This window comes from Podospora bellae-mahoneyi, chromosome 7 (assembly GCF_035222275.1).
Source record: "Podospora bellae-mahoneyi strain CBS 112042 chromosome 7, whole genome shotgun sequence".
Taxonomy (NCBI): Eukaryota; Fungi; Ascomycota; class Sordariomycetes; order Sordariales; family Podosporaceae; genus Podospora; species Podospora bellae-mahoneyi.
The window spans coordinates 3,779,180-3,795,985 of NC_085886.1; the positions used below are offsets into that span (position 1 = coordinate 3,779,180).

Here is a 16,806-nt window from a genome sequence, read left to right on the forward strand (position 1 = left end):
TAGGTCCTTCGATGCCTTTTAGACGTGCATGCTACACAGTATGCGGTACGATACATCCGCGCTGCCAGACCTAACCCTCGGTCAGAGAGGGCTATGTGATCTTTCTCTACAATTCTGGCCTGCTTCAGCCCTCATCGTCACCGAAACTAAGCTTAATCTTCTTTGCCTTCCTCTTGGGCTTGGCTTTTGGCGCCGATGCTGTACCCTCCTTGTCCTCGGCTTTGGTGTTGGTTGTGGGAGCAGCGTCCTTCTTTTGATCCTCCTCCTCGTCGGCATCCGCGCCAACGACCTTTCCTACTCTTCTCTTCTTCCCAGCAGCGCCAATGCTAGCCGCCTTTGGTTGTGCCTGGTCCTCCGCAGCTGGTTTGCTATCGTCATGGCCACCCTTCTCTTCTTCTACCGGCGCGGACGCAGTCGCCTTTACGCTGCCGTCTACCCCAACAGTGACATCCTGCACTGTGTTGCCGTGCTCATCCACTATCGTAGGGGCGTCTTCTGCCTCGGCGCTGCCGGACCGTTTCTTGGTTGGTCGCCTTCGGGCCGCAAGGATGGGGTCTGGACCACCACCATCAAACTCGGAGGAGGAAGTTGCCTCGCCTCGGAGACGGGCGAGGAACGGGGGGAGGGTGGTGTTGTACTGCAGGTTTTTGGCCGTGATTTTCGGGGGCATATTTTTTTTTTCTGTCTTTCCGGGGGAGAGGGAGGTGCAGTTCCGGCTGGATGGAGGGGAGGTTGGGAAGTATGACGGCAGAGGAGGTGTTGGTAGGCGCACGGAAGGAAATATTGGGCAAGTCGTGGCCGCGGACTTGTAACGGCGCACGCTTCTAGGGTTGAGGTTGCGCAGACGGTCGGTGAGATGGTGTGGTGGTTGCGCTGCAGACGCAGAGTACCTGGGGAGCCTTGTGCTGCTGTTACTTGCTGCTGCCTGGGAGATAGAACAGACAGGATGGTGTTGCGACAATCGGCAAGGGAGCGCTGCAACGGTTGGAGAGCGACTGTGATCGGCAGTTGAAGCTAAAGGTGAAAGGCCGTGGGAGACGGGCGCGGTCGCCATCGAACTTCAACGGCGCGCCCTCGCTGCTTTCCATATTTGGTTTGGGCGCCAGGTCATGGTGGGGCAATGACTTACTGACATTCTGCCCCACCACGGCCCTGAACGACACCTCCATCATCTAGACTTCCATCTTCCATCTCCCGTCTTCCACCTTCTAGAGGGAAGATATGGCATATCAATGTCACTGATACCGCCTTCTCATCTGATTGAACCAACGACCGGTACCTATCTGCGCGAAATAGTACCTCGTGGACACCTCAAATTGCCCGGCAAACATATCTCGCCTTGCTGTTGTCACCAACAGCCTCTCGGGCATCACAACCTCATGGTGCACCAATTCACCCACCACACATTCCGGAACGGCTTCCGACTCGACTCAATGCACGCTGTCCTGTACAGATGTCTCGAATTTTCAGGTTCACCGTCGGAGCCCAGCCCGGTGGTTGGCGGCTCTTGAGAACTGTCCAGTGGCTGTATCTCATATCCCTCTCGCTCAACATACCTATGAAGCCCGGATGCGTGGTTTTCTGTCTAGCCCGGCTGATGAGTTCTCCCGGGCACCCGTGGTCCCTTTTGTACTGCTGATCACATCCACCACTAGTCCAGATTCATGAGAGGCTGCATCAGCCTCGTCGCTGTCCACCATAATGACTCCCGTCAACCTTGCTCTCTGCCTGTACAAGAAGGAACCTTTGTGCTTACGCATGCCCAATCTATCAGCTTTCTTTGGGAAGTCCGAGGAGATAACAGGCTGAGCTGTCAGAGTGCGTCATCCCGATTGTATCCAGGAAGATGGCGGCCCGCATCCGAAATGTTCTGTTGTTTGCCGTAGGGTGGCCAGGGACGCTACAGCCAACCGGACTCGATCCCCTCTGGCTGTGTCCCGCAGGAGCCCCTCCTCTATTACCACGATTCTACCGCCCCGGGCACCCCAGGTTACCGGGACACACAGCAGGGATGCTTGTACCGGCTCTCTGGTCGAGGGAACATAGCTTCGAGATAGCGCTGATCTCGCCTTGGACCTCTCGATCCGTCCCAAGGCTGGGAGTCCTTGGCATACGAGATATGACATGTCGGATAAGGGAACAGCCTATTGTTCTCTATACCTAACATAACGTCTGTTCCCGTCGTTACAAGATGGCGGAACCACGCCGTGGCGCTCACCGGGACTGTCTCACCCCCCTTTACGAGGCCGGGGAAGTTGCCATTCCCCTCCCCGCATTCGTGTAACACGCCAGACATGTCTTGTTCAACCCTCAATCTGGGGTCAAATCTCTAATCGTGGCGGTGAAGCGTTCGTCGGGTCCGGATCTTGATGTCTACTTCCCCGGCGTCCGCCCCATGGCCTTGGTTACACATCAAAGGGACCAAAGCCATCCGTCACTTGCACCAAATGCATACCCTGTGACTTTCGGCTCCTACTTCTTTTGCTGTCGTTGTCTGCGGCCATGCCTGAACGGGGCATTTCAGTATTCCATCTCACGCACATCTTCTCGATCCCGTCTTCCCCGATTGGCTTGCTGCGGTGGACTTCGCACGAGACTCAGCCCATGATACATCACGTTTTTCGGGCTTTGCCTGGAAGTCTCCCTCCAGCTGGTGTGAGCTCTCGCGGCTTTCCGGACAGCAACATTGGACGGGACACTGATTTGCTCGAGTTGGCATCCGGTTAGCAGACCCGTCGATGGCCGTTATATAAACGTCTTCACGCTCCCACGTCGCCATGGCATCTCACCATCTACCTCGCCATGCCTTTCTTGTTCGAATACCTTTTGCTGTCACATCATTGATACTGCCAGTCACTTAGGCAAGATGCCTCCTTCTGGTCATCCGATTGATTGGGAGGCCCATCGGAAGATCTTCGAGGATTTGTATATGGTTCAGGACATGTCGCTCCCCGAGGTCATGAAGATCATGAGGGAAGATTATGGTGTGGAAGCCACGTAACTATGCCCCTTCTCTCGCTACATATCAGACTTGTAGCCACTAGATTGTTCGAATTCTGATACAGCTTAGTAAGAAAATGTACAAAAAGCGAATCAAGGCTTGGGGATTGTTCAAAAACATCAACGGAGACGAGATGTTGACGATGCTACGGATCAAGGAACATCGGCGCAGACAGGGCAAAATAACACAGTTCTATTTGCGCGGCAAGCCGGTCCTGGACTCAAAGCTTCGACGTTTTGCAACTCGTCATGGTGTAGTATTGGATGATGAAGACTTTGGTGGTGATGTGCAAGGTACAGCGCGCTCCTCTCTCACCCCATTGCTTTCACATCGTCTGATCAGAGCATAATTAGCTGCTCTCAGAGGCATCACTTTTTCAACCCCGGAGCCTGAAGATCGTACTGAAATCACCACCCCAACACATGGCAACGCTCCACATCTGAGCCCAGTGATAAGCGATGCGGATGTGACATCTTTCGACTGCTTCGTGGGCTCACCAAACACAGACCCGCTCCAAGTGCCACGTCGTGAATATCCAGATATATCATGGGATGTGCCCGTGTCTTCATCCCAGTCTCTTGCGGGTACGGCGTCTCCGACACATCAAGTTTACGCTTGTGAGTATTTCACAATGAAGCTTTGACCGGCTTTAGAGGCTGTACTGACATTCGCTTTTAGGGCTGGAGGACGCGGATCATTCTCGGCTTGATGGTGATTATCACTTCCCGTCACTTTCCATGGGCCTGGAATCAGGACACGATGTTGTCCAGGCTTCAACCACCCAGTCATTTCCATATGGTCAACAGTTGGAATTTTATCAGCCCGCCGAAAGACCTTCCAACGACAGCCTAGTAGATCCAGCCCTGCCGTTCGGTCAGGCTCCAGAGTTCTTGTGGAACCCCGCTTCGTTTCATAATACACTCATAAACAGCGAAGTCACTTTCACAGGACCCTCTCCTACCGAGGGAATAAACACAAACTTCGTAGCACGGGATGAGACAGCGGCTCTTCACTATGGCTTCTCCCAGGACCACAACAATACACCGGTGTCCTACGACGAGCATGATTCCATCAACTATGGTGGATGGTACGATGACAACTTTACCTGGCCCAGTTGAAGCAAGACAGGGCCACACCCAAGGCCCGGCTTTCCACTTTTCGTCTCACCAGTGGCTGATTGGTCTTCCTTCTAACCCGTTCTGCTTTTCTTTTGCAATTTCCTGTTTTGGTCTGGAGGACTATTTGGCTTTCTATACCCGTGTACGAATTCACAGCACCACACTTTACCATTTACCTATACCTTTCATTGTTTTCTTGAAGCTTTCGTTTCTGGTATCTCTCACGGCACACGTTTACGGAAGGTGTCAAGGGAAAGACGCCATTCAGATATCGTTTGGCGGTTGTTATATCAGTCTCCAAACCTGTTTCACTGGTCTCTGTTCCACCCCCCTTTTTGCCCCCTTTCCTTGGCTGAGGACGATTTTTTTTTCTGGGGTTAGGAGACTAGGTACGTAGTGATATCTCAACAGGGGCATTGTCTGCAAGATACACTGCTTTGTTCCTGTGCCTGATCTGGTCCCCTTTACTCGAGGGGGGACAATACATTGTCGGAATCCTTTGTCCTGGCACTTGACTAACTATGAATCAAAGGGCTCGGTTGCTTTGTTCTGTTAACTTGGGCATTGTTTTTCCAGATATACGAACAGGAAGTGACATGTCAGATGGGCCATTTATTTGCCCTCTTGAAGATGCCACGGATTGGGGCCTCGACCTGGTAAGGAGCGCCCAGGCCTATGTCAGGGCCACCATTCACTACCCTGATTTCCAGCGGGGCATGCAGGCCATGCCTTTCCGGCAGTCAACGGATCGGGATAACTGGTCTACCAACTTGCGGGAGAAGCTCATGAAATTCGCCAGCGAGCGCGGCTGGAACCACCCTAATTTCCGGTCTGTGAACGAGGAGGACATTTTTCAAGAATGGCGTGAGCGCCAAAACGGGAGGAATAGGGACGACGAGGTCCAGGTTAACTTTTCAACGGGTCCTGATGCAATTTTCGAGACCATGGATGATGAGTACATGGACTTGGCCAGAGTGGCTATGTCTCGTTACTTGAGGAATGAAGTGCCTCGTGTTGAACGTGAGGACACTGACTCTGGCTCCGATGCTTTAGACTCCGATTCTTCTGGCTCTTCCGACTTCGAGTTCTCAGACTCTGACTGGTGGTCATAGTACCTGAGATAAGTGAGTTACAGTTCCTTTTTCCTTTGCACAATAGATAATATCTGGGTAGGAGGGAGGTACCTATCGACTTCACCTCACCATCTGGGAATTTTGCTGAAGGATAATTGATACTGTACTAAACGTTTTCTTCCAATTCTGAATACCCTCATATTGATCAAGTATTTTGACCATGTGATGCATCACCCATGTACTTAGACCGGTCTTCTTGCTCGTGACACTTTTTGCGGTGATGTGCGAACTCACAAGCACAACTCATTCTCCTTCCCCATATTGCCGATTTGACCCTAAAATCGCCTCCGCCTCTTAGTAGGTAGGTAGCCTTTTGTTTAAGGTTCAAGAACGCTCGACTGCGGTTTTCAGTTCGTTGCCTGTCTGTTCACCACATTATCTCTATTGTTATCTATAAGTTATTAACTTTGTGATCAGAGCAAAACGCCAAGTTGACATGGTGAAACATGGCTTGCAATGCTATTATTACCTGGAACTTGGCTGCCGCATACGGTACTAGACTTCAACCCGTAGCATGGCAGGTCCCCGGATAAGACCCTGAAACCGGGTATTGGGAGCCGACAGCATCTTTATTTAGATGCCGGGACGGACACCACCTGGTGGCGCTTGGCGTGACCACTCCAAGGATGCGGGGAATTCCCGTCCAGGGATTTTGTATAAATAAGTAAATGCTGCTGACATCACACGGTGCATGCCTAGCCCATATTGTCAATCCCTCTGTGTCAAACTCATATTCCACGTACCCGCCGGCAACACCGTCTGTGATAGCACCATCCAATGGCACCTCCAGCCAAGCTTCCCACCCGCAGGCTGGGCAAAAACGGCCCTGAAATCCCAGCCATCGGTTTCGGGTTGATGGGACTGAGCACTGGATACGGCTCTGTCGGGTGAGTGAAGCACTCCAGTCTCATCATGACGATGTTGAATGAGACTAACTCCCTCACAGGTCGGATGAAGACCGCCTCAAAGTGCTCGACCGAGCCTGGGAACTAGGCTACACCAACTGGGACTCGGCCGACATGTACGCCGATAGCGAAGACCTGCTGGGGAAGTGGTTCGCCCTCCACCCCGAACGCCGCGCCGACATCTTCCTCGCCACTAAATTTGCCCTCCAGTACGGCCCCAACGGCCTGACCATCAACAGTTCCCCGGCCTACTGCCGCCAGCAGTGCGAAAAGAGCCTCCGGCGGCTCGGGACATCGTACATCGACCTCTACTACATCCACCGCGTAGACGGCAAGACGCCCATCGAGCACACCATGGCCGAGCTGGTCAAGCTGAAAGCCGAGGGCAAGATCCGGCACATTGGGATTTCGGCTGCGTCGGCGGATACAGTTCGCCGGGCTGCTGCCATCGACCATGTTGATGCCTACCAGGTGGAATACAGCCCTTGGTCACTCGACATTGAAGGGCCCGAGACCAATTACTTGCTTCAGACCTGCCGGGACTTGGGCATCGCCGTTTTTGCGTACTCCCCGCTGGGAAGGGGCATCATGACGGGTCAGATCAAGTCGCCGGATGACTTTGAGCCTGGGGACTTGAGACGGCTGTTTCCCCGGTTCAGCAAGGAGAACTTCCCCAAGAATCTGGCGCTGGTGGAAAAGTTCAGGATCATGGCGGACAAGAAGGGTTGCACGCCTGGTCAGTTGACTGTGGCTTGGTTGATGGCGCAGGGGGAGGATATCTTTCCCATTCCGGGGACGAAGAATATCAAGTACTTGGAGGAGAACGTCGGCGCGGTGCGGGTGGAGGTGAGTGAAGACGAGGAGAGGGAGATACGGGGTTGGTTGAACGACTTTGGGTTTGCGGGGATACGGGTGCCGCCTGGGTTGTTGGATGAGTTTAATGACACGCCTCCTCTGTCGTAGGCATCATGAGACTGAGGTAGTAATTAATCGTTGATGATTCCACGCCAGCTGAAGTGTAATCTGGGGTACCTATCAGGTTGCGTGCATGTAAGGGGGCTGGTTGACTGAGCGCCAAGCCGATTCCTGGAAAGCGGCACGGATCGCCCAACCGAGGCGCTACCAATTCTTCATGTAGCGGGCGGGTCGCTGCAGGGTGCACTGTGCGCCCGTCTCGATCAACATGACACCCGACGACTTGCTCTGTTCGCTTCACTCAGCTTGCTGGCGACACACACACACAGCACAAAGAGGGAAATCAAGGCGGACATGGCGGCTACCACTCGATCACGACAAGTTCTCCCATTGTCTCGTTCGGGGTTCACCCGACTGCAGGTGGCCCAGCCTCCAGCGGATGGCGCTGCTGGCCAAGCGCTGAGGTTGGCCGCCTGGAGACAAGCAGGGGTTTTAGTAGAGGCTCTGATTTGTTGACATGGGGACACCCTCATGCACTGTAGATCCCCGACATCTAGCCCACAGTGTCAGCCAGCCATTAACTGCAGCTCCTTCTTCCTCTGGTGGTTTGTCGGGGGGCGGTCAGCTACTTTTTGGGATGCCCGAATGGTCTTGGTTTGGGGGAAACAAAACTCGGCAAAGCTGTACGTCTCATTCGTGGTTCTCACGATCGACTCTGCACACCCGAGACCCGGTCTGAGGACTTGATTTGTGAGAGTGGCTGTGAGACATTGTATCACGGGCTTTGGGTGAGGATAAAAGCCATTCTTCTCCTCTTTGACCCTCGGTTCCTGGCAGGGCCTCTACAAGAATGACCATACCTGCTCTCCATGGCCTCACCGCTTGATCCTGCTCACCCCCATCGCCGGGGGACGCCGAAGAGACTGATTGTCTGCTGTGATGGAACATGGATGAACTCGCTGGGAAAAAAAGGGTATGCCACGTCGAGGTTCGATTCGTCATGATAATACTGGGACACTAACGACGTAAAGGCACGAACCGCCCTCAAATGTGACCCGCATCTCGCGTGTTCTCTGCCGCACCTGCAGTGATGGCAGGCCCCAGATCATCAACTACTTCGCCGGTGTAGGTACAGCTAACGGCCTGGACCAGTTCACCGGCGGAGCGTTCGGCATGGGGCTGGACGCAGACATCCGAGAGGTGTACAACTTCTTGTGCACCAACTACGTCGACGGGGACGACATCATACTGATTGGCTTCAGCAGAGGAGCGTTTACTGCCCGTAGCGTCGCTGATATGGTCGCGAGCGTGGGACTGTTGACGCCGGAAGGGCTGGACAAATTTTTTGCCATCTTTGATGATTACGAAAACATGGGCTCGTCGTCCAGAGACACGGACGACTTTCTGATTGACGGGCTGGAGGAGTACAAGGGACAGCATGGGCAGAAGAAGATTGAGTGGGAGGAGAGGAGGAAGGAGACGTACAAGCGGGGTTTGAGGGAGAAGAAGCTCACGCGGGATACGTTCCATGCTGGAGCTGGAGAGATTGGCGAGGAGATCAAAATCAAGGCTCTTGCGGTTTGGGACACGGTGGGAACACTTGGGATCCCGCCTGCTCCAGTGATCGGTGTTCGAGGAAGCGCTGATCAATGGAGGTTCACCAACACGCAAATCTCGGCCAAGGTCGAGAACGCCTTTCAGGCTTTGGCTCTTGATGAGCCGAGATATGCTTTCAGGCCTGCCCTCTGGGAGAGGGTACCTGGAAGTACAACAAACCTGAAGCAGGTATGGTTTCCTGGTAACCATGGGAATGTCGGTGGTGGTTGGTGGGACCAACAGATATCAGACATCACACTGGCCTGTAAGTTCTGCCTCCTCTTTGGCGTGGGCTGTGCTGATATTAAATACAGGGATGTGTGATCAACTCTCGACATTGGGACTGGAGTTCAATCACCCACGCATGACCAATATGTTTTTGGAATCACTGCGCTTCTCCGCTGCTCACCCCTTCCCTTTCTCGCCGCAATCAAAGACTTCGTCGATTGGGTCAGTGGCCAAGTCCATCATCCCCAGATCCATGAGCAAGCTCCTTCGCGGAGGAAGGAACTCCTCGTCAAACGGGACCACCAACGGGAATGGCACCGCCAATGGAAGTGCGAGCTTGGCTCCAGGAAGCCCCAAGCCTTGGGGCCACGCTGCCGTCTTTCGACACCCCTTCTCAGCCCCCAAACGAGATCCTCACGAGTGTGATGGAAAGCATGACCACCCCGATGGCCCCTTGCCCCAGTTGTGGCAGTTTGCTCGGCCTTGGGGCCTGGGTTTGATCAGAAGTCCTACCAGTGTAGTGACCACTGTGGCCGGCAAGACCGTTCGGCGTCCTGGCCTGTTTATGCGGGTTGATGAAGACACAAACGAAGATACCAGCGAGCCTTTGCTTGGTACGAGCGAGAGGATACACGCTTGTGTCAGGATCCGGTTGGCCTGTGGAGGGTTGGGGTTAGATGACAAAGATGTCTGGACCTGCGACTCCCTCCTCAAGTCTGAAACAGCTGAGGAGGGTGACAAGAGGAGAAAAGGAGGCCCGTTGTGGAAGTTGGAAAGGGGTAGTGCGCTGAGTAGCGGCGAAGAACAATTCGTCAAGGCCTGGAGAATCCGGCCGAGAGAACTGACGCTTGGCACTGACGAGTATCCTGAGCGATGCATGTATCCTGTCGGAGAGTTTGATCATCACTGGAAGTGGGTTTATCAAAGGAAGGCGGTGGGGGAAGGCCAGGCTAGGGTGCCACAGGAGGTTGCTTTACCTGAAGAGCCGCTAGTGGGATATTGGGAGAGATATCTGCTTGCGCTTTTGGTCGGGGAGGCAGATGTGTGGCGGTTTGCTCAGCAGGAGATTGTTAATGGGAAGTAGCGGTGGATTGGATAATGGTCTGAGAGAATCTGTGCTGTCCGAGGTAGGTAGTTTAGTTTGGTGTTTGGTAGGATGGCAAAACGGGCAATGGAAGTGTGTGTTGTTTGCAAAGCAAAACCTCCGATGAGGTCTATGGGTTTCCGGGGCGAGGCTGAGGATCAACCATCCCTTCATTACACGTGTGCTTGAGGAGTCTCTGCGAAATCACGGAGATCAGTGAAACCTTAGGAATCATGAGTCACATTCTTACTTTCCGCCTCTTCCACTACCTGATTCCATCCGTCCTCAATTTGACCCACCCCACAACAACCTTGCTCCTTGCCTTGAGAGTCAAATTTTCACCATCCACCTCAGCAAATCAGTTTAACAAGCTGCGTGGCGCAGCGGAAGCGCGCCGGGCTCATAACCCGGAGGTCACTCGATCGAAACGAGTCGCAGCTAAATTATCGTTTGCTTTTTGCACTTTTCTCCCACAGCCTCTCAACACTTCCCTCGCCCGAATTTCACACCTAACGATAACCTCTAGTTAGGTACACGGACCAGCTCGCGGATGCCATGGCGCTCTTATATTATGGTTTGCTTTTGCTTTCGATGTTTGAGCGTGTTTCCTGACTTCCACTGTTGACTTCAAACATGGTACTTCCTGTATAAGACAGCCCGTGCATATCTATCTACGCAGCAGCAACACCATGCCTATGACAAGGTTCACACAGAGCCGCAACTTCATCGAGTTCGAACCCGAAACTACCTGTGGTTACGGTCTGTCGGGAAATACACAGCGAGGTGGTGCAGGAAGATGTAGAGAAAGAGCATGATAAGAAGTTCTGAGGCGACCATGATAGTTTGGACACCACTACTATATAGATATTTGCCACGGTTCCGGTTAAGCACCTCCAGCAAAGCAGGGGTTGCAGAGGAAATTCTCCTTCTGTGATAAAAGCCAAGTATCCCAATCCATGGGGCGTTGTTAGGACGACCAGCAGCACGCCCACGGACCACTCGCAGTATAATGAAGAGATCAAAACCCAGGACTTTGCGAGCATATCACTTAGAACGGCAACCGACTATGCCAGTTATGCCGAGCATCAGAGATACGACCTTGCGGTGACCGAGTGTAGGTAATTGGGTTGAGGGCTTGGATGACCTGGAACAGGAAAGAGAAGAGAGACTCGAGATGAAGGGTGAACCGAGAAGGAAACGGAGATTTTTGGCATTCAAGAAGAGGGATCGTGGGGGGTATTGCCTCAAGTGTTGGCACGACTCTAATGATTGAACAGGAGTGATGAGAGCAAAAGAAGCAGAAGAGCGTTGATGAGTGAGTACCTAGGCGTCTAGACCGCCACGGAACAAAATCCAGCCAGCCAGTGCCGACTTTTTTACTTCACTGGAAATGTTCAATTCAAAGTGTCACAAAGTGAGCCAGTTATAAGTTTAACACCTTTCAAGTCACTCCTTGGAAAGAGCAACTGCCCAGAAACTTAGAGGTTAGTATGTACTTGGTAAAATTTCAAGGACCATTAGGCACCTATCCTCAGCTCTGTTGTAAAGCCTTCTCCTGCCAACCGAGATTTAGATGGCGACATCGAGTTAGAACAGACATTGCACAAGATGCATGAGGCCAGGACTCGACGTAAAATGGTCGCTCGGTGGAGTCCGGAGATGGAACCAAAGGAGCAAGTGAATATGGAAGGTTCGGCTTTAGGTTTTCATCCGGACTATTCCAAGCCTCTAGAAAGTCGCTCCCAACCCCCTACGGCCCGCCTGCAACCACGAGAGTCACGAGAAGAGCCCGTGAGCCCGAAAATTCTGCTTTGGATAAGGTAAGAGCAACTGTTCAGGGAGGTGAGCACAGGCGAATACCCCCAAAAAGAGGGCCCCTAGGTGAACTGCGGGTTTGGGCGTCTTCAGTCCTCTATAAAGGCAGCGTCCTCATCCTTCTTCTCTTCTCCCCCATCCTACTCTCTCATCACCATCTTCATCCGGGGACCGGAGCTGGAACTTTCTACGCTTATCCAGCCGTTCACCTTCATTGCCAAACACCGCATTTTCCTTTCATCAACGTCTTACTCTTCACCATCAATCAAACCTACCCTATTTCATTACCTACACTTCATCACGATGGGACCTTCCGCTTCTTCAAACACCGTTTGTCTCGAGCACCACTGGGCCTTCGGGATGCTTCTCAAACTCAGCCAGCAGCCTTCCTGCGTTTACGACAAGCAAACTGAGATGGCCATCAGAAACGGCTGGGAAGACCCTGCGGCTGGGTGGAAGGGGACCGTATCACCCAACACAACAGGTAGCAGAACCTTCACACAGGACAACACAGCCCAGCCCACAGTCGAGCACGCCGAGCACGTCACACCGCCCAAGACAGTCTTTTACGACCCGGATGACGTCTTTGGCTCATCACACGCCTTCGACACTGCGGCCCAGAAGCGCGCCTCTGCCCTATTCGACTTGGAGGCCGGCGAAGACAGCGCGAGGGTCTTCCTCAAGACCCCCGCCGATTTCAACAAGTACGCCGCCAATATGAAAGATAAGCGGCCACTGCTCCAGTTCACGAGGAGAATGTGGAGGTTTGACCCCGACGTCGACCTCGATCTTCGTTTGCAGAAGAGGCGAGAATCCACCGTTCGGATGAAGAGGTTCTCACACAAATCCCAACACTTTGAGCCTGAGGAGAAGAAGGATGATAGCGAGGACGACAGCCACTCCGACCAAGATCATCACTCGGGCTATTTGAAAGAAGGTCATTCGGAGAAGCAACACCTCGATGAGTTTGACGCTAGCGACGATGAGACAGACTCTGATCAGGACTACCACACTGGCTACTTGAAAGAAGGCCGTTCAAACAAGCAAAAGCGCGATCAGGTGGACACCAGGGAGATTCGCGTTCTTGATGGCGAGACGTTCACTTGGTGGTGGTAGAGAACAGTTTCTTCCGCCAACTATTGAAGAGTGCCGCCATCTGCGAATGAAGCACACACGCACGCACAAGCTGACGAGCAGTGTGAAAAGATTCACTCGTACAGAAGACCTCGGTTTCCAGGTATGTCATCTGGCAAAAGATTCCGCCAAAGTTGAAATTAACGGAAATGACAGCGAACCAAAAACAGATATCGAGACGAGGAAGGGGGACAGGACACGATGGAGGCAGGAACGACGCGATTGAGGAAGGAGCGACTGGGGAGCCCATCTGAACATAGGGCAGCATTTGTATATAGCATGAATTGGCGATACATGACAGCTTGATCATGGCCCCGAGGTGGATGAACTGTTCTCTCCGTCTAGTCCTGCCTCATTGCTACCCGGTCTTGTCAGGGCTGTGTTCAAAGAAACCCTCAAGTGGTCGGTCATCGTAGATGGTGTGTTGAAAAGGTGCCTGGGCGAGGTGGAGTAAGAATATACAAGCTCCTTGTCCTCCTGACGGCCATACAGGCACAAATCATATTTGGGAACAAGTCCGTCACTCTGAAATTGGAGAGAACGTCAAGATCTTTGGCGAAAACCCAGAGTCCCGCCGTCCACAGCGCTTCTCCTCTTCGGGTGCAAAATCGGTCAGAACGTAAGAGCGGCGCTCTGTAAGCCCATGGGACTTCAAATTCAGACGAATGGTACAGTCGTTTCCGTTTCACTACTGTTCGGTGATATTGACCCCTAGCTCATCACACATATTGGTTTCGGTGAAATGGAATCCTTCCCGCATGAGACATGGGATGTCGTCGCTGGCGACCAAGAGAACTGCACACCATGCTACCTTGTATGTGTTCGTTCATGCCATGGAGTAATATTGTAAGTTTGATACTGAAAGTGGGACAACGTTGGTTCCAAATTGCTGCCAATTTGGTCTTCGAGTCCGTCGTCATGGTGCGCGCAGATGGCTTCTCCTCAGTCGATTCCATCATCTCAGTATCGCGAAGTTGGTCCAAGAATCCGGATCATGCCAATAGGTGTTTTACAGGGGATCAATAAACCCTTCAGCTCTTTTGTGTGAGCCTTGCTCACAGCCCTAATCAGAAGCCCATGGTGGTGGAATTTGCTCATTCAGACGCAGAACTTTGGAAGAGGCGCTGCTAGGCGAGAGCAGGCATTGTGCCACGACAGCCTTCATAACCACACGGTCACAAATTTGCTCATGTTCTTTGAGCGCACTCAACAGCCGCACCGAAGGAGGTTACCACAACCATCACATGTCACCGCCAACGTCGGGATATTTTTTCTCCCCCTCGCCCGCGAGTGCCGTCCAGAACAATGCGGGGAAGATAGCGACCGGGCCGACACAAGCTTCTTGGTTCTCTCTAGCTCCCTCCACAGCCCGCACTTCCCCGGACGAAAAAAGTGGAGCCCCATCCTTTTCCCCGGAGCCAGGGCGGAGCATCCGTCCTCAACATCGGGATGATCCCGTCTTGTTGGACCCCCTTCCCGGCCGGCAGATGGTGTTTCTGTCGTCACTGCCCTCGGACGTTTGCTCGCGACGCGATCGGGGGCACGCAATCTCTTGGCCCGGTGTCCGGTGGCGGGTAACAGCTGCACTCACTTCGCGATGATTGCCAGCCAGTACATGTGTAGGACAGGAATCGCACAACAGATTTATATACGCTGGCTTACCTATGCTCTTGCACTTGCCGATCCCTGGCTCGGCCTTCTAGATTTCTCACTTACAGCCAACCCCAGCTCAACACCGGTCTTATTCGCCCACCTTCTGCTGTCGATCATATCTAGGTACCTACCTTATCCAAGCATTCACACGCAATGACACCAGAAGAAAGAGTCCCCGTCCTCATCGTGGGCTCAGGCTCAGCAGGCCTCTGCGCGGCCGTTTGGCTGGCCCGCTTCAACATCCCCTACAAGATCCTCGAGCGCCGCAATGGTCCCCTCGAGATTGGACAGGCAGACGGCGTGCAGACCCGCACAGTCGAGATCTTCGACTCGTTCGGGATAGCAGAGGAGATGCTCCGGGAGGCCTACCACGTGCTGGAGATTGCCTTTTGGTCCGCCCCCGACGCCGAGAAGGGCATCAAGAGGGCCAAGTACGAGGCCGACAAAGAGACCGAGATCAGCCACCAGCCGCACGTCATCCTCAACCAGGCGAGACTCAACGAGTTGATGACGGGGTTGTTGGGGTCCAACCCACCGATTGAGTACCGATGCGAGGTGAAGAATGTGGTGGTGGATGACAATGCGGATAGAAAGGATTTGGAGTCTTACCCGGTCAGAGTGGATGCTGTTCAGGACGGAGTTCAGAAGACGTATCGGGCGAAATATGTGCTTGTATGTCTGCCCCTTCAAACGCCATGGGTGCGGAATAAGCAACATCGTACTGACTGGGTAAATAGGGCTGTGACGGCGCACACAGCATCGTCAGGAAATCCCTCGGCTTCAAGATGGTGGGCGACAGCTCAGACGCGGTCTGGGGTGTCATGGACATCTACCCCCGCACAAACTTCCCAGACATTCGCAAAAAGGCGGTCATCAACTCAGCAGTCGGCAACATCCTCCTCATCCCGAGAGAGGGCGACTCCATGGTCCGCTTCTACACCGAGCTCCCGGCAGGTACCAAAGTCAGCGATGTCAGCCTCGAAAAGCTGCACGACCACGCCCGCAAGGTGTTTCACCCCTATGAGATGGAGTTTGCGGAGACTTTCTGGTGGTCAGCCTACTCCATCGGTCAAAGAAGAGCCGACTTCTTCCACCAAGATCACCGTGTGTTTTTGACAGGTGATGCGTGCCACACTCACTCTCCCAAAGCCGGTCAGGGTATGAACGTCAGTCTGCAGGACGGCCACAACATTGGATGGAAGCTTGGGATGGTCCTGCAGGGCCTTGCACGCCCAGATATTCTCGAGACGTATGTGCTTGAGCGGGAGCGGACGGCTACCGAGCTGATCGACTTTGACCGCAAATTCACAAAGCTCTTCAACACCAAGTACCGCCAGGAACACGGCATAACGGCGGGGATGTTTGCGGAGCAGTTCACCAAGGCGGGCAGGTACACGGCTGGCCAGGCTGTGCAGTACGATGCGTCTGCCATAACCGATATTGGAGAGCACGACAAGGAGTTGGTGGCAAAGGTGACAGTCGGCATGAGGTTTCCCACGGCGCAAGTGGTGCGGTCGTGTGACGCCAAGGCCATGCAGCTTGTGAAGGGGCTGCCAGCGAACGGGCAGTGGTATATCGTGGTGTTCTCGGGAGATCTGTCGCAGCCCGAAGCGATGTCGAGGTTGGACGAGGTGAGTTTTGATACAACGTCTTGGAGGATGGAAGTTCTGATGCTGATGTCACCGCCAACAGATCTCTTCAACACTCTCCCAAACAGTCCAGCGCTTCACGCCGACTGGTGTGGACCCAGATGCCGTGATCGACCGGATATTGGTGACAGCGGGCGACAGGAAGAAGGTTGAATTGGACACCATCCCGGATTTCTTCACACCGGTAACCGGGAAGTGGAAGATGAAGAATCTGGGCAAGATCTATGCCGATGATGACAGCTACAACTCGGGACACGGCCATGCGTATGAGGCTTATGGAGTCGATGCTTCCAAGGGCGCCATTGTGGTCGTGCGGCCTGATCACTGTGAGTACTTTCTTTCTGTTCGTGTGTGGAGCTTCGAGTGGATGTTGACGATTACCGAAACTAGATGTTGCCAAGGTTTGCAGGTTGGAGGATGTCGAGTCTCTGGGAAGCTTCTTTGAGGGCTTCTTGGTGCCTGCTGAAAGTTGATGAGGCACTCAAGAGGTTGAGAATAGTGTAAAATATAGGTATCCAATAATGATCTTTGGGAACTCCAACTTCTGTATTATATGCCAAGCTTGCCCGTGGTAG

The 16,806-nt window shown here is 53.3% G+C and overlaps 7 protein-coding genes and 1 non-coding gene across 8 annotated transcripts; 7 read left to right on the top strand and 1 right to left on the bottom strand.

The window, feature by feature from the left end:
* Positions 1–124: 124 nt before the first annotated feature.
* QC761_700560 (uncharacterized protein) lies at positions 125–670 on the bottom strand (the record flags this gene model as incomplete). Its single annotated transcript, XM_062881645.1, has 1 exon — positions 125–670. The coding sequence occupies one exon, from the start codon at positions 668–670 to the stop codon at positions 125–127; it is 546 nt and encodes a 181-aa protein (XP_062728900.1).
* A 2,196-nt stretch (positions 671–2,866) lies between these two features.
* On the top strand, positions 2,867–4,119 carry QC761_700557 (uncharacterized protein; the record flags this gene model as incomplete). The annotated part of the gene is made up of 4 exons (XM_062881644.1): positions 2,867–2,997; positions 3,071–3,294; positions 3,355–3,618; positions 3,680–4,119. The coding sequence occupies 4 exons, from the start codon at positions 2,867–2,869 to the stop codon at positions 4,117–4,119; spliced, it is 1,059 nt and encodes a 352-aa protein (XP_062728901.1).
* A 521-nt stretch (positions 4,120–4,640) lies between these two features.
* QC761_700555 (uncharacterized protein) lies at positions 4,641–5,352 on the top strand (the record flags this gene model as incomplete). The annotated part of the gene is made up of 2 exons (XM_062881643.1): positions 4,641–5,231; positions 5,300–5,352. The coding sequence occupies one exon, from the start codon at positions 4,641–4,643 to the stop codon at positions 5,229–5,231; it is 591 nt and encodes a 196-aa protein (XP_062728902.1). The 3' UTR covers positions 5,300–5,352.
* Positions 5,353–5,974: 622 nt separating this feature from the next.
* Positions 5,975–7,174, top strand: QC761_700550 (uncharacterized protein). The gene is made up of 2 exons (XM_062881642.1): positions 5,975–6,139; positions 6,199–7,174. Exons 1-2 carry the CDS (start codon positions 6,030–6,032, stop codon positions 7,118–7,120), a joined length of 1,032 nt encoding a protein of 343 aa, XP_062728903.1. The 5' UTR covers positions 5,975–6,029; the 3' UTR covers positions 7,121–7,174.
* A 168-nt stretch (positions 7,175–7,342) lies between these two features.
* On the top strand, positions 7,343–10,104 carry QC761_700540 (uncharacterized protein). The gene is made up of 3 exons (XM_062881641.1): positions 7,343–8,045; positions 8,104–8,933; positions 8,983–10,104. Exons 1-3 carry the CDS (start codon positions 7,942–7,944, stop codon positions 9,978–9,980), a joined length of 1,932 nt encoding a protein of 643 aa, XP_062728904.1. The 5' UTR covers positions 7,343–7,941; the 3' UTR covers positions 9,981–10,104.
* Positions 10,105–10,349: 245 nt separating this feature from the next.
* Positions 10,350–10,421, top strand: QC761_0113360. The gene has a single exon. It is a non-coding gene; the product is annotated as a tRNA-Met (tRNA).
* A 1,677-nt stretch (positions 10,422–12,098) lies between these two features.
* QC761_700535 (uncharacterized protein) lies at positions 12,099–12,911 on the top strand (the record flags this gene model as incomplete). Its single annotated transcript, XM_062881640.1, has 1 exon — positions 12,099–12,911. One exon carries the CDS (start codon positions 12,099–12,101, stop codon positions 12,909–12,911), a length of 813 nt encoding a protein of 270 aa, XP_062728905.1.
* A 944-nt stretch (positions 12,912–13,855) lies between these two features.
* QC761_700530 (uncharacterized protein) lies at positions 13,856–16,799 on the top strand. The gene is made up of 4 exons (XM_062881639.1): positions 13,856–15,254; positions 15,320–16,213; positions 16,275–16,557; positions 16,622–16,799. The coding sequence occupies exons 1-4, from the start codon at positions 14,736–14,738 to the stop codon at positions 16,702–16,704; spliced, it is 1,779 nt and encodes a 592-aa protein (XP_062728906.1). The 5' UTR covers positions 13,856–14,735; the 3' UTR covers positions 16,705–16,799.
* The last annotated feature ends 7 nt before the right edge of the window (positions 16,800–16,806 follow it).